Source organism: Eublepharis macularius, chromosome 2, assembly GCF_028583425.1.
Source record: "Eublepharis macularius isolate TG4126 chromosome 2, MPM_Emac_v1.0, whole genome shotgun sequence".
Classification (NCBI taxonomy): domain Eukaryota; kingdom Metazoa; phylum Chordata; class Lepidosauria; order Squamata; family Eublepharidae; genus Eublepharis; species Eublepharis macularius.
The window spans coordinates 147,993,081-148,010,980 of NC_072791.1; the positions used below are offsets into that span (position 1 = coordinate 147,993,081).

The 17,900-nt window shown below is 44.2% G+C and overlaps 1 protein-coding gene across 1 annotated transcript; it reads right to left on the minus strand.

Moving 5' to 3' along the window:
- Window positions 1-211: 211 nt before the first annotated feature.
- On the minus strand, window positions 212-16,480 carry LOC129323781 (zona pellucida sperm-binding protein 3-like). Its single transcript, XM_054970475.1, has 9 exons — window positions 16,411-16,480; window positions 14,493-14,671; window positions 7,999-8,111; window positions 5,919-6,022; window positions 4,349-4,520; window positions 3,844-3,952; window positions 2,299-2,482; window positions 1,728-1,943; window positions 212-462 (listed from the first exon to the last, which is right to left on the minus strand). Exons 1-9 carry the CDS (start codon window positions 16,478-16,480, stop codon window positions 212-214), a joined length of 1,398 nt encoding a protein of 465 aa, XP_054826450.1.
- Window positions 16,481-17,900: the final 1,420 nt, after the last annotated feature.

Consider the following 17,900-nt stretch of genomic DNA (forward strand, 5'->3'; position numbering starts at 1 on the left):
CTTAAGAGATCATTACATCTTGCAGACTAGGTAAGCACACACAAAAGTCTGTTGCAGCCACTGAGCCAGGCACTCCGATCCAACAATTCGTAGCCACCTCTATTGTTAAAGCCTTCAAAAAACAAAACCAAAGCTCCCCTTGCAATAAAAGTCATACACATGTATGCCTTTTCCTCTGCCACCAATATTTATTTGTTAGCAAGTTACAGATTCAGACAGAAGCAGGCTGCCCCTGCCGACTAGCTGCAGCTACGATCACACCAGCTTTTCTAGACGTTCCAACAGAGGCAGGTGCCATAGTTACAGCACCAATCTCTCCCAGGGCTTCACTGACAACCTCCATGTGGTATCCTCTTTGGGCCCGTCTGGTAGAGAAATAGCAGCCCAGGATGGACACAAATATAATGAAGGAACAGGCAACTGCTATGACCAGGGTAGTTGTAGAGAAGGGAAAGTATAAACCTGTGGAACAAAAAAATAAGTCAAAACCAGCTGCTGAGTGAAGCAGAGACAGGACATCCGGATTTTAAGCTAGCTAGCAAATTCACATCACAAAAGCTTCCAAGATTTGGCAAGCCACTAAGAAAGTCTGTACAGTGAGGACTTCCTAGATACCAAACTCAGATGTGGAAATCCTTCACTTCACCCCGGATGGAAGAAGGATGGGTTATTGCTACCCAGTGGCAACGAAGTCCCCTCTGTGGATGCTGAGATGAGCTGTTACTGAAGTCCCAGAGTCTTCATACTGAATACAGGTTTTGAAACAGGGGCCAAGCTCAAAAGTGAGCCAAAGCATGATCAGATCCCTCCTGAGCTAGTGAGGCTCTACCAGCCCTGCATCAGTAACACAGTTTCTGCTTCATCTCTACAGTGTAGGGGAACCTAATATTTTATATACTGCCTTATTTCAATCCTGGCAGCTCAAGTTTGTTAATGGACTGTAGATTTACTAACCAGTAGAACTGAAGAATGTTTTATTTCAGCCATTTGATGGAAAAGACTCTTGCCACAGTCCTGGCTACAAATTTGCTAATGTAGACTGGGGGCCAATGGGTAGGGTTGCTAACTCTGGGCTGGGAAATTCCTGGATACTGGGAGGGGGGGCAGTACCTGGGGAGGAGGCTTAACAGGGATGTGATGCTGCAGTGCCCACCCTCCAAAGCTGCCATTTTCTCTGTAGTCTGGAGGTCGGTTGTAATTCTGGGAGAACTCCAGATCCCACCTGGAGGCTGGGAACCCAACATGGGACTAACAGTGGAGCTCTTAACCCATTACAAGACCTCAGTTGTTTAATGTCAGACCATAAAGATTTAGTCCCTCAAACTAATTCTGTCACCTAACAATCTACTTAGAATTGAGAGAGCCTTCAAAACATCCCAGATTTCTGGATTTTTACAAATTACTAGCCTGACAAAAGTTTACATTTACAATTAGTTGGTCATCCCTCCTGGAAAGCTTGCATACTTTTAGCATGCAGAAATGCAAACTTTCCCCCAACAAGGTCAGAACCTTGAAGCCATATCAAGGGTATACCGCACACTGCAGTCCTCAATTGATCAGCTGGTATAGTCCTTTATAGGCTTTACTCCTGGCCATAGAATCTATACCAAGAGCAAGGTTGTTCTTTATTTAAGATATTTATTTAAAATATTTATTCGCTGCCTTTCCACCAAAAAGGAGCTCAAGATGGCTTTATTTCCACACACAGGAGAATTTAGAACTCTCACCTGAGGAAGCATCTTCTTTCACTTCCCCCCTCATTATCGTATTCACAAATTGGTTATGATGAGGTAATACAGTAGCATGAGGAGTCCTGTCTGTTGACAGCAGTTCTGCTACATTCATCAGCTCAAAGTTGCTGGAAGTATACATCATAGATGAGTTCACCTCCTGGGCTTCCAAGGTGATGGGGCCAATCTTGAGGTCTGCATCTCCAAACAGCCCTGCAAGGTAACAGCAGTTTGTTCATTCAGGCCTACCCATCCCATGCTTTCCCAACCCCACCGCAAGTGTTATGCAACTGTTTGCACAATATCTTCCACCTTCACTCACACTACAATTCCTCAACATGGTAATCAAGAAAAGCCCTCTCCAAATAATCAAAATTGTTGACCTGGTTTCTACAGGAAGTGAAAGCCCAAGAAGCTAGAGAGGCTACACATGGCAATTTAGGAACAATCTCGGTTCATATGCCAAAATTCATTCAACAAAGAGTTCTGCTTGTCAGCTAGAGGTTCAGTAAGTATCCACAAGCCTAAGGGCTGCTCTACAAACTGTGTTTTATGGACAGCATGTTACCTTGTCTCTGTTGCTTTCCCCTCTTCCTCCTCTTGCTTCCACAGCCAGTAGATGAATCACAGCAGGAACAGTCCCCTCCTTCATGAGAGCTCCATGTTGCAGTAGTGCGGTCATAGGAACATGCCTTGTTGTGATGGTCTGTGGAGTCAGTGGGCACAGCCTTTAAGTGACATATGAGGTAGATCTAAGGAAGCAGATTAGACCGTATATTTAGTATCACGCATTAAGGGAGTGGAAAGATTGATACTGGCGTAATATACACAGGCAGATTCACTCACCCAATGGTACAGAACAAGGGTTGTCATGAAATTCTGAGACTCATCACCACTCCCTATACTGATCCTCTGCTAAATTCAAGGTCTTCAGGGGAAGAGATCAGGGCCTATTTAAAGGTCCCCTATACAACAACCTGCCTGTCCAGCAGCCTTTTGTCACCCACTCAGCATTATTTACATGACAATGTGTCACATCCAGTTCTCTCCATATACTTGCTATTCCAAAATAATAACTGTCTTCAAGACTAGTTAGTCATTGGGTAGCTTAAACAAGACATCTCTTAATAGATTATTAGCCAGCACTCGGCACAAAAGAGAGAAGCAAGACAAACTGATAATTTCCCTTTCTTTGGCTTGACCAAAGTAAGTTCCACTGCAGTAGACAGTGAAAGAAAATGTACCAAAAATTTATATGGGCTCCATGTAGTTAAACCTGAACTCTGTGGTGACATAAGGTCTTCAACCTGGGAGCAGGTACAAGGCAGGCATCATAGAAATAACCTGGTGTGCCCTGTGGCACAGAGTGGTAAGCTGCAGTACTGCAGCCCAAGCTCTGCTCACAACCTGAGTTCGATCCCAGCAGAAGCCGGGTTCAAATAGCTGGCTCAAGGTTGACTCAGCCTTCCATCCTTCCAAGGTCGGTAAAATGAGTACCCAATTTTCTGAGGGTAAAGTGTAGATGGCTGAGGAAGGCAATGGTACACCACCCCATAACAAAGTCTGCCAAAAAAAGTCCTGATGTGACGTCCCCCCCATGGGTCAGTAATGAGTCAGTGCTTGCACAGGGGACTACCTTTACCTTTTTTACCTCTGCACACTATTCAGGGGAGGACAAGTATTTTACTGTGCAGCTTGTTCCATATTATCTCTTTATTGTATTAAACTGTGATCCTTATAAAAATCAGCTAAGATAACTGAACAGGAAGTGTTCAGAAACATTCATGATTGCTCTATATAATTAAAGTGTGTGTTGAAGGATCACAGTGTGTATTGGGATAATTGCATATTGCTCGCTGCCCGCATATGTATGGCAGGAGCACAGGAAATGTAACAACCAAAAGGGAATATTGCCACGAAACCACTGGTATCACCACCACTTCCAGTGTATGTAGATCCAGTGATCAGGCACCATGACTAGTCAAATTATATCCTATACATACTAGCAGCTTCCCAACCATGTTCTAGCAGTGGTACACATGACTTGCACTAGTGAAAGGGGTGTATAAACTCCACGGATTCAATTTCTGTTTCTCCCATCCCTCATATCCACCTGATCAGAGGCTCCAATGAAGGTGAAGGTGTCCAGTTGGAAGCGGAGGGTTTCAGCTGCTGGAGCGGCAAGGAAGTGGGAGTGACTGTGCTGTCCATCTACAAGGCACCTGCAGGATAGGCAGAAAGAGGACAAATGGTATATTGTTTTCTTCCCCACATTACCAATAAAAACTACTAAGGCAGTAATTCCAGTCTTCTACTTTGCAAACAGTTATCTTCCAAAGTAGCTCACATTAATCTGGAGACACAATCCGTGAGGCTGTTTATTTTTTAAAGGAAAGGTGAGAAATAATTTTGTCAGTGACAACATTTGTATCTGGTTAAGGCCAAGCTATTCTTCTCTTGCTAGTGTTCTTCTTGGGAGGAAGGGCACATATCCTCCCAAAGGCCTACCACCAGTAAGAAGTCTTTGGAAGTCAGAGAAGGCCCTTCCCTTCCCTTCCTTGGGGAGCTGTAAGGCACTTTACTTCTCACATTCTCATCATCCACTTTTAATGCCTCACCCATGGTTTGTGATGACTTCATATTTCACAGAGGACTCAGCACTTGGTCGGGCAACACACTCATCCACATATACCCTCAGAGGTACATGGCTACCCTTTCTAACAGATGCTTGGATGTTGATTAGGTCCCCGAGATAGTAAAGGGGGGTGGAGATGGGCCGTGACCAGGTACCTAAGAGACAGACAAGGCAAAAATCACATGGTTATTTCCGGAACATAGGTAAACTTTGTTCTTGTGAGTTTGAGGAGTAAATCAGTAGACTTGATTTGAGTGGTATCCATAATGCTAATGAAGACCTACAAGACTGAGTGTCTTGGGAACAAATTCCTGAACTCCTGTTTTGCATGTTATAGCCAAGATGCATTTTCTTGGTCATTTTCAAGACCCAACTTGCTCTATAACAGAGTCTTTAGTCATAATATTTTGAGAAAGATCTAAAAGTGTTTTGAGGAAAGTTCTGGTGGGAGTGACAATGTATGGAAGGGAGAGGATGTTGGATTGCACACTCTCACATACCTCCTGTGGTAAGATGAAGGCCAAAATAGAAACACCTCTTTTTGCAGTGCTCTCCATCATGCCAAGAGCCCCATCACACATACACATGATTCCAACTTCAAATAAAGGCATAAAGACATAGGGCTAGGAGGTACAACCCTGTTCCCCTCCCTCCATGCTTTTCAATCATGCCAAGATGCCACCTGGGTAGAGCCTATATATCCTCTGATGGTATATGTATACTCACAGATGTCCTACTGTCACTTTTGTAATGAATATATAACACCAGCACCTTCAAGACTCCGAGTCCTGAATAAACTATCAGCATTCCCCAAATAAAGGAGTCGCAAATTGATTCCTAAGTTTTCTTAATATTATAGCTAGTTTTTAGAATGGCCGAATCCACACTTCCTTTTTGTTTCCATGCCTTTTTCGCAACTGCGGCACTGTTCAAGCAGATACACGCTTTCCCATTCTGCATGTTCCCCGCCATCACCGTGCCACAATTGCGCCTCCTTTCCATACCACGTGATAATGGCGGAAATCTGTTTTGCCCGGCCCCTTTTTTTTTTTTAAAAAAGGGCTTTCATAGCGCATTTGCACAATAAAGAAAGGTTGGTATACCGCAAAACCTACTTTAGTGAGCAGCGGTTTGCACAGGAAAAGAAACAGATGATGGTCCTTTATCTTACCATCAGTTACTTTCCACTCTTGCTTTGAATGGAACCTGGTTCTCCCCTAGAAATATTCTGGCTTTTCCCTGGCTCTGCCTACATAAGAGTTGGAATATCGGTATAGCGCAAAATTAACTTTTTTTTTTTTTTTAAAAAGGGAAGTGACGTGCGACATCAACGCTGATGATGGAGGAGGGAACCGCCCACTATAACACTTTACTCAGTGGCGTGTGGAGAACTGTTTGCACCACGAAGACGCACTGGGAGGGTGAATGTGATGATGCGCAGCATGGTAGCAGAATGAACCCAACTGCCATGACTGCGCAAGATAAGCGGATGGTGAGTGCTTGTGGATTTGGCCAATGAGTGATTGCTGGTTTCAGTTTACTTGTCTACTCACTATCATAAACTTCAAGGACAAAGTCCAGGCGCTGTCTGTCCATCAGGGTGGAGCTGAAGGGGAACCAAGTGGGTTGAATTCCAAGTGAGGAGACATTCCCAGACCTAAAAAAAGGGAGAGACCAAGATGCATTTTTCTGTAGCCTAGAAACTTAGCCAAACAGCACACTGTTTTATACACTTTCACTTTGCACAGCATTAATACTGATGGTGCTTTAGGTATATCAGATCCACTCCATATTGTATCATCATCTTATATACTAATAGTCAAGTGGTCCTAATCTGTGGATACTTAAATTCAGAGACTGGAGCTATGAATGGACAAGACAGTTCTTCCTACACACCTGAAAAATGCCCCAGGTTTGCAGAAAAATCTTAAATGATGATGATGATGATGATAAATGGAGAATGCTTGTAAGCTTTAACTAAAAGCCCTCAGTGGCTGTTACAGGAGAGAAGAAAGCAGGAAAAAGGGAGAGGCTATGGAGGAAACCATAGAAGGGAAGGAGGACATAGCGGGAGGGAAATGTCTTTATAGCAAGTTCTTATAGGCCCCCCACTTGTTTATTTTAATAGTAAAGTGTGGCTCCATCTGCAGATACTTAAATCCATGGATCGGGACCACACTGACACAAGGGAGACTTTTCTATAAACTTGGGGGACCCCACTTGTTTGCAGAAGAAACTGAAAAGATGAAAAAAATGGAGTAGGCTTTAAATCCCGCCCCCCCCCCCCAAAGACATGAACTCTTTCTGGGCAATGCAAACAATGCTCCAGTATTCCTCCATTGCTCACACTCCTGTTGCTGGCAAAGCTGAAGGCAGGCGGGTGGGGGAGTTGCTGCTGTAGAGGTGGCAAAGTGTCTGGTGGGTGAACAGACAGGGGAGCCAGAGTCACCATCAAGAAGAGGGAGGAACAGGAGCTGCAGTTGCTGAAGCTGCAGGCAGTGGAGAGCTGGAACCACTGCTATAGAGACAGTGAAGCTACAGGTGGGTGGGGAGGGGTGGGGGAGCTGGAAGGGCAGGGGAGCTGGAGCCACCACTGCCAAGGTGTTGAAGCAGTGGGCAGGGAGAGTTGGAGTGGCCACAACTGAGGTGACAAAGCAGCTGGTGGGTGGGGGGAGAGCTGGAGCCATTGTTCAGGTGGTGAAACTGGGGACAGGCGGACTGGGAATCCTCCTCCCCAATTTTCACAGGCCCCCTGCTCGTTATGAAGTAATTAATTAGTCAGTTGTAGAGTTTTGGTGCCATGGCCCAGAAGGCTCTCTCCCAGGTTGCCATCAATTTAGTCTCAAAGGGCGGGGGGGGGGCACCTGAAGCAGGGCCTTGGAAGATGACTGTGGCAGTTGTACAGGTTCATAAGTAGTAGATGGTCATTCAGGTCTTTAAGTTCAACACTAGCATCTTGAATTGTGCCCAGAAACAGCCTGGGAGCTAAAGTAGACGGGCCAGAAGTGGAGCGATATGGTCCCTGCTGTGACACACTCCAGTCAACATCCTGGTGGCAGCATTCTGTGCCAACTGAAGTTTCCAAACACTTTTCAAAGGTGGCCCTGTGTAGAGGGCATCTAATCTAGATGCAACCAGGACACATACCACAGTGCCCAGATCTTTCCTGCCAGGAAAGGCTGCAGCTGGCTAATCAATCAAAGCTGATAGAAGGCACTTCTAGCCACATCTGCTTCCTGCTTATCCAACAGTAGACCTCGGTCCAAGAGCACCCCAAATTACAGACCTGTTCCTTCAAGAAGAGTGCAACCCCATCCAGAATGGGCAACATCTTAAATCCTGTATCAGGCTTTCTGCTCCCCAGTAGAATTTTTGTCTTATCAGGATTAAGCTTCATAGATCCAATCTATGAGAAAGGAATACGGTACCTGTTTGCTGTTCCTTTGATGGGTAGCAAGTGGCAAAGCTGGTCCTAAAGTACATTCACATGATGAACCAAATACTTTGTGGGAACTTGAGGCTAGATCTGGGTAGGATCAGAACCACAAGTAGTCTAAGAAAAGCCCACAGTTATAACTGAGATAGTTCATCTTAGCTACTTGGCAAGATACACTCTTGCAAACCAGGACTTACCTGGGATAGAAACAGTCTATGGAATGGGAGAAGCGACTGGTCCGGATCACTCCATTTGTGGCTGAAGGGATGTAGTGAAGAACGTTTCCATAATGGATACTGTTTTGGAGAAGCTAAGAGCCAGATAAAAGCACTCATTTTCAAGCTGTTGAGGTAAGGAATTTTCAGAACAGACTAAAATGAATTGTGTACATACCCCTTCCAATCTTTTTGTTTTTATTTCAAGCAGTGAGATGATTAAGAGGTGGCACAAGAACAAAAACTTGTCTAAGTTATTGTCGAAGGCTTTCACGGCCGGAGAACGATGGTTGTTGGGGGTTTTCCGGGCTGTATTGCCGTGGTCTTGGCATTGTAGTTCCTGACGTTTCGCCAGCAGCTGTGGCTGGCATCTTCAGAGGTGTAGCACCAAAAGACAGAGATCTCTCAGTGTCACAGTGTGGAAAAGATGTAGGTCATTTGTATCTACTCAGGAGGGGTGGGGTTGAGCTGAGTCATTCTGTAAGAGTTTCCCAGGGTGTGGAATGCTAATGGCGGGAGGCTTCACTGTATCCTGAGGAGGTTCTTTTGCATATGGATTGGAAGCACCAGTCCATATGCAAAAGAACCTCCTCAGGATACAGTGAAGCCTCCCGCCATTAGCATTCCACACCCTGGGAAACTCTTACAGAATGACTCAGCTCAACCCCACCCCTCCTGAGTAGATACAAATGACCTACATCTTTTCCACACTGTGACACTGAGAGATCTCTGTCTTTTGGTGCTACACCTCTGAAGATGCCAGCCACAGCTGCTGGCGAAACGTCAGGAACTACAATGCCAAGACCACGGCAATACAGCCCGGAAAACCCCCAACAACCATTGTCTAAGTTAGTTTGAGTTTTCCTTCAGCAACATTTCCCCCAAACCCAATTTGTACTATATCAAGCATAAGTGGGATGACTATGGTGGTTTCCACATGGAAACAAGTGTGTGTGGTTTCCCCAACTCCAGAGCAGCTGCTAATACAGCACAGCAGCTTCCTTTGCAGTTTCTTTGCCCCAGTCTCCCAACAGCAGTCCCATCCCCTAGGCTACTAGGTAGGATCGTGAGTAGAGATGGGCATGAACTGAAATACGAACCAAAGTTCAGCATGAACCAGGCCAGGTTCACGAACCAGCGGTTTGTCAGAGCCCATTTCTGACAAACGAACTTTAGGCCAGTTCGTTTGGTTCGTTTTTCAGTTTGTCACAGCAGACAGCATGGCACCAATCAATCAGTTTCCTAGGCAACACGGTTGGGCTTTCTGTAGACCTTCTGCTGACCCTGAAGTGACTTTCTGCTGACCCAGAAGTAACCTTCTGCTGACCCGGAAGTAATGATTTGCTGACCTGGAAATAACATTTTCACAAACCAAATGAACCAGTTCGCGAACTGGGGCAGGTTCATGAAAGTTCGTGGTTTGTGGTTTGTGAAATGCAACGAACCACGAACCTCATGGTTTGTTTGTTTTTTTCTGGTTTGTGCCCATCTCTAGTCATGAGGTACCTTTCAGTGGTGGGCAAATTTCTGGAGGTCCACTCCTCTGCCCAGTGATCGCTTGCCACCAGCAGGCAACCCAGGCAAACTGGTGGCACACAAGCTCCCAGCTAGCATGACAATGTCACTTCCTGAAGTAACATCATCATACCAGCTGCAGGACTTCTACAATTTGTGCGGGGCCTATTTTGGCCCCTTGTGGGAATCAGTTGGTTAATAAGAATTGATATTGTTGTGGTGGCATTTTAACCTCCATTTTCCCCCACTGCTGCACCAGGCAGAGAGCAAGAGGGATACCTAGTCCCTCTACATTGCAAAAATATGCCTTTTTCCTTATATCTTCACAATGAAAAGAGCTAGAGACTTTTAAAACTGAAAGTTGTAAATTCACAGAACCTAGTACACTTATAATAATATAATTCTATGAAATTGAAGGGTTTTTTTCATAAAACAAAAAAGTGGGGGAGGGGAAGGGACAGAGTTAGGGAATATGGCTGCCATGTAAGTGGAAAAATCCAAATTTTCCAACCCACGTGGTGGCCACTCCAGCTTTACTGCAATCTTTCCCAAGGCTTTGGAGCAAAGCAAGTTTGAGTAAGATTAGAGAAAAGTCAAGGAAACACCAGAAAGTGCACAGATATACTATGGTGCTATGTGCAAGCAGGGAAAAAACTCTGCTTCCCAACATCATTGAACATGGGGTCGATAACTCATATGGAAATCTCCTATATTTCTGAATTTGGAAATATATGTCTTAAAGTAGGATGACAAATAGGAAATTCTTGGTTTTCCCTCTATATATCCACAGACATCCAATCTCTAGGTGAATAACTTTGAATTTTGCTTTCAGGTATCCAACCAAATCTGTGCACAACAATTTCCATTAGAGAAAAAAACTGCCAATTTTATTACTAAGAATGTGCCAGATTTATCATACCATCCCAAGTAGAATTCCATTTATCTGACTGCGCTGGGCTCAGATTGATGCAACTCTGCTTATGATTGCATTGGTAGGGGACTGAGAAACAGTGACTGGGCATAACGCTGGCAATGATACAAACTCTCAGCTCAGCTCTAAAAGCCTCTGATTGCTCCTGGCTACCAGTGGCCCTCTAAGGCAGTGGCTCACCAGGGAATTTCACTGGAAGATAAATGGCCAGTCTGTCCCTGCCAGGGGGAGGCATGGGAATGGGTCTAGAAACCCTACAGTGCAACCCTGCAATCTCTGGAGCGCTTCCATGACTCGGAAGCAACAGGGGACTTGCGAGCCAGTGTGATGTAGTGGTTAAGAGTGGTAAGACTCTAATCTGGAGATTCGAATTTGATTCCCCACTCCTCCACTTGAAACCAGCTGGGTAACGTTGGGTCAGTCATAGCTTCTCAGAGTTCTCTCAGCCTCACCCACCCCACAGGGTGATTGTTGTAAGGATAATAATGACACACTTTGTAAACCATTCTGAGTGGGTGTTAAATCGAATATTATTGTTATTATTATGTGGGCTGATTTAATAAATATTCACCCCAAACACTAGATTAGGGTAGGCTTCCCAGGTGCCCGCCAGTGGTGGGCAAACTTCCAGTGGTTTGCCCCAGTTCTGGCAATTAGCAAGAAGTTGTAAGCCACCCTGTGATCACCCACTTCTGGTGGGGCATGATGACATCACTTCCTGAAGTGACATCATTGCACTTTACATGGGAGTGCTCCTGTGCTTTGCAAGGGCTGATTTGGGCCCCAAACAGGCTGATTCTAAAAGAATCAGCCCCATGTGAAGTGTGGGAGCACTCTTACACAAAGAGAGATGATGTCACTTCAGAATGATGTGGTTCCCAAGGAGGGTAAGGGTACCTGGCAACCCTAGATTGGAGGCTGATTTTTATCAAATCAACCCAAAGCATGAACTGGCTCTTCCATGTTGCTCTGGGAATAGCGTAGGAATCCTAGGTTCCCCGGTGGGGCTGGGGGACCCCCTGCTCCCATCTTCCACCACCCTCCATCATTCACCTGGCTGGCAGGGGGAATGGGCCCCCTGGTCATGCTCCTAGGGTACTGCGACAGCATCACTCCTGAGACTGATGTCATTGCGCATGTGCAATGAGCAAAGACGATGTAATGCCCCTCCTCCTGCTGGGAAGGTAAAGGGACCTGGCAACCCTAGAATAACATTATTTCTAGCACAATATGAAAATACTCAGGAGGCAAGTCCTCCTGTTGGGCTGCTGCCCCGCCCCCCATGACCCCCATCCCATGCTTTCACACTGGGAAGACCTGGCAACCTTATGCTGCTGCTTGGAGCAATTGCATGAGAAAAATAAAATAAAAAACAACAACATCACTGACATCACCACATTACTTCCAGGTACAACCTGGAAGTGACAAAAGGTAGCTCTAGGACTTGGAAGAAACCCAGAAGCAACACAGCAATGTCAGCCAAGGTAACATCCCCATGTCCCTGCCTCCATCCCTCCTGCTGGTTGCTAGGCTCAGCCTGACAACTCTACCTGGTCAGCCAAGTACTCTCAGGAGGACTACAGACCATGTTTGGAGGCCCAAGCCACCCCCTGTTGTTGCAGCACAACAATACCTCTATAGGATTTCCAGGCACAGTCTGGCAACTAGAAGAAGACAAGGGAGGTGGGAACAGTGTAACATCACTTCTGGGAAAATCCAGAAGTGGTAAAACCATAGATTGTCTCGCGATTCCCAGGTAAGGCTTATGTTACTTCTGTGTTTTCCCTGTAAGTGACAGCATGCTGTTCAGCCAGCTACATTTTTTCTGTTATTTTCTTTTGCTTCCTTTCCAAGTGGCTCCATGACTAAGCTGTTAACAACCATTTACTGACCTAGATCTTTCCTACATGGGTTATTTCCCCCAGTTTTGATGTTGTTGTTGGGAAGCTTCCTCGCAGCATCATGGTGCATTTGTGCACCACCCAGACTTGCCTGGCTTTTCTTGGATCTTTCCCAACATTGCTTTGCTGTGAAGTTTTGCAAAAGATAGCAGCAAAGCCCAGGCAGGGATGGGGGGAGGGCTGCCTTGTGGATAGAAAATTTTGGATTTTCCCAGTCTCACCAACTATTTTCCCCACCCCATCCCTATAGCAGCCATTTCCTCCTTCTCCCACTAGGGGGCTTTTTATTCCAGCAATCAAATATTATTATAATGATCTGTGTATCAGGTTCTCTGAATTACCAGCTTTCATTTTTAAAAGTCTGTCTCCAACCCTTTGCATTGCTGAGATACAAGAGAAAAAGGCATATATCCACAATGAAAGGAGCTAGAGGCTGATTTTTCAAAATGAAAGATGGGAATTAAGAGAACCAGGTACTCATATTGGTATAATGATATATCAATGTCCACTTGCTGATTTTTTTAAAATGAAGACACACTGGTGGTGAAAGGTTGATGGTGGCCTCTGCTGGACAGGCATGGGGCATGGAAACTATTGGGAAACCTGCTATAAGGAAGGCCCATTGTTGTACTGTATTGGCAGCCACAACAGGGAAACTATCTAAGCCTGTCCCTGTACTGTCTTCAGTTAATTTAATTCTATTTTAACCCTGGTCAAATCCACATTCACCCATTACCCGCATGTTTATCGGATATCTTCCGTTTGCCTCCAAGCCGCGATTTTTTCCTCTTCGTTCAGATTCCTGCTTCCAATCTGCCTTTCTCGCGCGTCCCTCCAGTCACACGGCTGCTCAAAAACCACTTTTTTGGGCGAGACCTTTTTTCCCGCCCATTTTTTAAAAAAAATTTTTGAGCGCACTTTTCCGTTATTTCGATCTTGCCTTATAAAGAAACATCATTGAAGATAATGATGCCTCTCTTTCCCCCACTGACAGCACTGATGGCTCTCTCCCGTTTCCTTTTTGGAAATTTGGAAGCATGTGGGAAGCTTTCGTGGGCATTTCCTATGCAGGACAGTTCAGTGCCTGAATTTTACTGAAGTTTCACTTCCTTGGAGTGTCATTATTTCGATATTTCGTAATTTCGATATTACAGTAATATAAAATAAAAAAAATAAAAAACAGTTAAAAAGGAAGTTTCGCGAGTCCGTTCTGAGGATGGATTCACCCCAAAATGATTTTTCAAACTACCAGATTTGATTCAGAAACAGCATAATCAATAAATCCAATGCTATGAAGTCAAAAACAGTCTTTTGCAGACTACGGAGCACTTGCAAGTTGAATCAGCCAATAGGAACTCTCGGAACAGCCGGAGAGACAGGGAGGGGGGTGGTTTTTAAAAAAACCACGTAAATTGCGCATTGGCCCATTCACGGCTACCGTGAAACTCCCATTGAAAACCTGTGACCACATATTCGGGAGAAATGCGAATGTAATGCGTCTGTTTAATGAGGTAATGTGACCAGCACTCGGGATTGCGTGGGGAATGCAGGGAACATGCGACTTAGAATGAGTAATGTGGATTCGACCCCTGTCTTAGCAACTACATCAAGCTCGTCTGGGATAAAAACATATTGCTTTATTTTGTGATGAAGAGTCTCCAGGATTCTTCAGGGAAAGATACAATGGATTTAAACCTGCTTTAAATGTATTGTGTACCAGAAGCCTGTTCTCATCACCAGGAATAGGGAAAGCTGGAACATGGAAGTTACAGAGTGAGTTTCTTATGAACTAGATCAAGGAAAAACTCTAATCTTTCTGCTTTTAATGCATGTAAGAACACAACAACATGCTTAGGGCCAGGACAGCAGGATAGTAAGCTTGTCAGGTCCCCATTTTATTCTCTGGAGGAACAAATATGAATATATGTTCGTCAGGTTCTTGGTTGTAGAGAATTCACTCCAGTCCATTACTAAAAGACATGGTGTTTAACAGGGGAAGCTTTGCAAACTATTGCTTCTATCCAGAAGGAGAATTTGCCACTCCCCTCCCTCAGAAGACTTTTGTACAAAAAGCTCTAAAATAACTAAAAAAGAATGTCCAAAGAATCCTGACAATGTCATTTTCTTACTTTTCTGGTGGCCTCACAAGCAGACAGAGGGTATTCCAGCAATAGTGTATTCTGGCGTACTGCAGTCACAGAACAGCCTGACCCCAGAGTCAGTTCATTAGCATGAACAGGTACACCATTCCCAAAGAGATCCACTGGAACCGAGATGACCAAGTGTGAACTGCCACATGACACAGACACTGCCAAAAAGACACAAGGCAAGGCCAGCTAGTTGGGACATACTTGTTCAGCATCACTGTGACATACAAACTTGCACAATCAGGTGTGGACAGCAAGCTTATAAAGAACAAATAAATAATAATGTGAGGACATGACCATTCACACAATACCTTGCTTTCAATTATAGAAGTAATGCAGTAGAAGCGAGAGAGACATACAGCTGGAAGTTATGGAACAGTAGTGATGGCCGTGTGAATTTCACCCTTTTTACTGAAAGCAGATAGAAATCTGCTACATGGACCAAATGCAAAGGAAGACAAAGCTCCTTTGCCTTGAACAGTGGCCCAGAAGAGGTCATTCTAATAGTTGCACCTACTGCAGAAGAGGGCATTGCATCATCGTGCTGCATCGATGCAAGCTTCCGCCGTGTTGCGGAATATTCTCCTCTTTGATAACACGCCACTCTTCTTCTGCTGCCATCAACATTCATATGCTAGATGGCCCTACTATCCATAACCAACAGGCAATTGTGGATGGTGAAGTTGCCATACATGGCTGCTGATGCAACTTTACTGGCTGTATTTATGAGGCTTGTTTTGTGGTGCCGAAGGATTACACCAAGAGGAATTGAAACTGGGGTTCCAAAGGTCATTTGCTATGGTTCCTTAAAACTCTATCCCCACTTGTCTTGAAGGCAAGTCCTGTTCAGCAAAGGCTCTACTTCACCTTGTAGTCTCCCTTTTGTTTCCAGTCTAATTACTACTTGTTCTCTCATTAAGCTTCTCTGCTGCTTAGAACCACCATAGTACTAGCCATGCACTGCATGTGAAATTAAAAACATTACTACATATCAGATAAGTATTTTTTGTTTAAAAAAAGACAAACACAGAACAAAGGTGACATCACGACGATCTAGGTTCTCCATAAAAAGTACCAAATAAATGATGGCAACAGCAGACTGAACAGCTAGTGGAAGCACCACTGTACATCCTTTCCTATAAAGTCAAATACCACTTCTAATGCAGTTATTTGCCAGATTTGTCCATTGACAAGGGAAGGCCCTAGTAAGGATTTTGGGGGAAGGGGGTTTCTTAGTCATATCATCAACTGTCTCCATCTTTGTAGGGAAGGATCTACTTTATAGGATTATCAGACCTCTAACACTGCAAGCCTACAGAAACTTAAGTAGGAACCACATGTCATTCAATCTTGCACTTTTGCAGTCACTTCCCTCCAGGATTTTTCTCCCCAGGGCAGGAAAATCCATAAAGTGAATGATCACAGTAGCACAATATTCAACAACTTGCAGATCCACTCTCAGTGGAACCTATCTCTGCTATGTAGAACATGACAGCAAAGGATTATATGTGGATAAGAATAATTCCTTAGAGCAATAAATACAATGAGTGTGCTAAAGGAGGCTCTACTCAAAAACATTAAAATAAGAGTTTATCAGCCATTAAAGTACCACAAGACTTCTGTATCTATCAGCCAGGGTCACAGAAAATTCTCTACTAGTCACTGCTAGAGTTGTTGTTTAAGTGACCTGGTGTCCTAAATAGTTTCTCAGGGCAGGAGGCTCTCTTATGAGAAGGAAGCTTCTAACAAGGAAATAAAGAGTCAACACAGCCAGCGCTAATTAAACCAGCACTCCTGGAGTTACTTAGCATATAAATATTACAGACAGGTTTCAATAGAATGGTCAAGGAGGAAGGACTGATGATTTATTATCCCTATCCCTAGTCCCCATCCCATTTACCTGAAATATTTTGTGCACAGGTACCAGCAAATAAGAGAAACAAAATCCAGAGCCTTAGGAACCACTCCATCACACACAGCCTAGATTGGAGATTCACGTTGGGGCAAACGAAATGCCCCTGTTCCCCTTCAACTACATTTATAGCCACTGCTGTGCTTGAGCTATTGTGGCTCCTCCAATGAAATAGCATTATGTATGGCTCAGTTTCCTTGCCTATGTGAAGACGCTATTGCCTGAGAGCCTGCTGTTCTCAAGAGCCAAACTGAGTTGTATTGTGCACACATTTATACATAGACAAGCAAATACCCTCCTGGGTGGTATTACTATTTAATTATTAAGAACTTATTTGAACAACTGTTAAGTCAAATATATTTTTGCAAGAAAGAGCAGCTGCCTTCAATCCCATGGTTTTCACCACATTTGGGCTTTTGAATGCTCAAGATGTAGAGTCTTTCGTGCATGTTAGGAGTTATATTCAGATTATATTTATATTTTGTACTGTTATTCAAAAACTTCAGTATGCTATGCTCCCTTTTCACACAGAGATCTGGAAATAAACCCCACTAATCCCAATATACTGTATCCTGCCACCATATGCACACAGCACATCCTTCCATGCCAGGCAAACACTCCAAATCTAAGCAGGTTCTCTGGAGAGAGGGCTTATAATTAAATAAATAAATAAATAAGAAGTCCCATTTTGTTTAATAGACCTTACTCTCAAGTAAGCAAACATGGGACTGCTAGTCACCTGTGCTAAGTATTTGAGCATTGGACTGAGGCACCATTTCAGGAAGAATTGAGGCACAAGGTTCAAAAGCTTGCTCTTGGACGTATGTGCTCCTGAAGAATTATTACATGGGGTCTGACACCGGGCAATGGGTGCACCCTAGGGCCACAATAAATTATTTACCTATTAAGGAAAGTTGTGAAAGCTCTACTCTTCCCCTGGAGAAGGGTTTCCATATTTTTAAGAACGAGTAAAACGAGCACCTTTAAGACTATTCAACTGTATTGAGGCATAAACTTTAGAGAACCACAGCTCTCTTTGTCAGATGCATCTGATGAAGAGAGCTGTGGTTCTCGAAAGCTTATGCCTCAATAAAGTTGGTTAGTCTTAAAGGTGCTACTGGACTTTTTAACTATTTTGCAACTACAGACTAACACAGCTAACTCCTCTGGATCTATGAGCACAGAAATGAGAATCTCACCAGCCAAGTCTTTTCCCATTGCAATGCTGCAATGACTGAAGAAAAGATATCTTATGGAGTTTCCCCTTCTTGGCAAATCAGGGTCTTTCCCATAGGAAACCATACTTCCCTGACTTGAAACATAGTGGAGGGGGGAAGGAGTACTTCCAGACAGGTTTCACATGGGTGGAAAGCAATGATATTCCTCCCCTTCCCAAAGGAAAAACAATAAGGGTCACCTGTTCTCTCAGCAACTACATACTAAGAAGAAGTGTTGTGGAATGTTAAAGACCAGCATAT

Coding starts and splice junctions, on each gene's coding strand:
- LOC129323781 (XM_054970475.1), bottom strand. CDS start 16,480: ATGGAGTGGTTCCTAAGGCTCTGGATTTTGTTTCTCTTATTTGCTGGT. Junction 14,672..16,410: donor CTGTGCACAAAATATTTCAG/GTAAATGGGATG, acceptor TCTTTTTGGCAG/TGTCTGTGTCATGTGGCAGT. Junction 6,023..7,998: donor ATAGACTGTTTCTATCCCAG/GTAAGTCCTGGT, acceptor CCCTTTTTTTAG/GTCTGGGAATGTCTCCTCAC.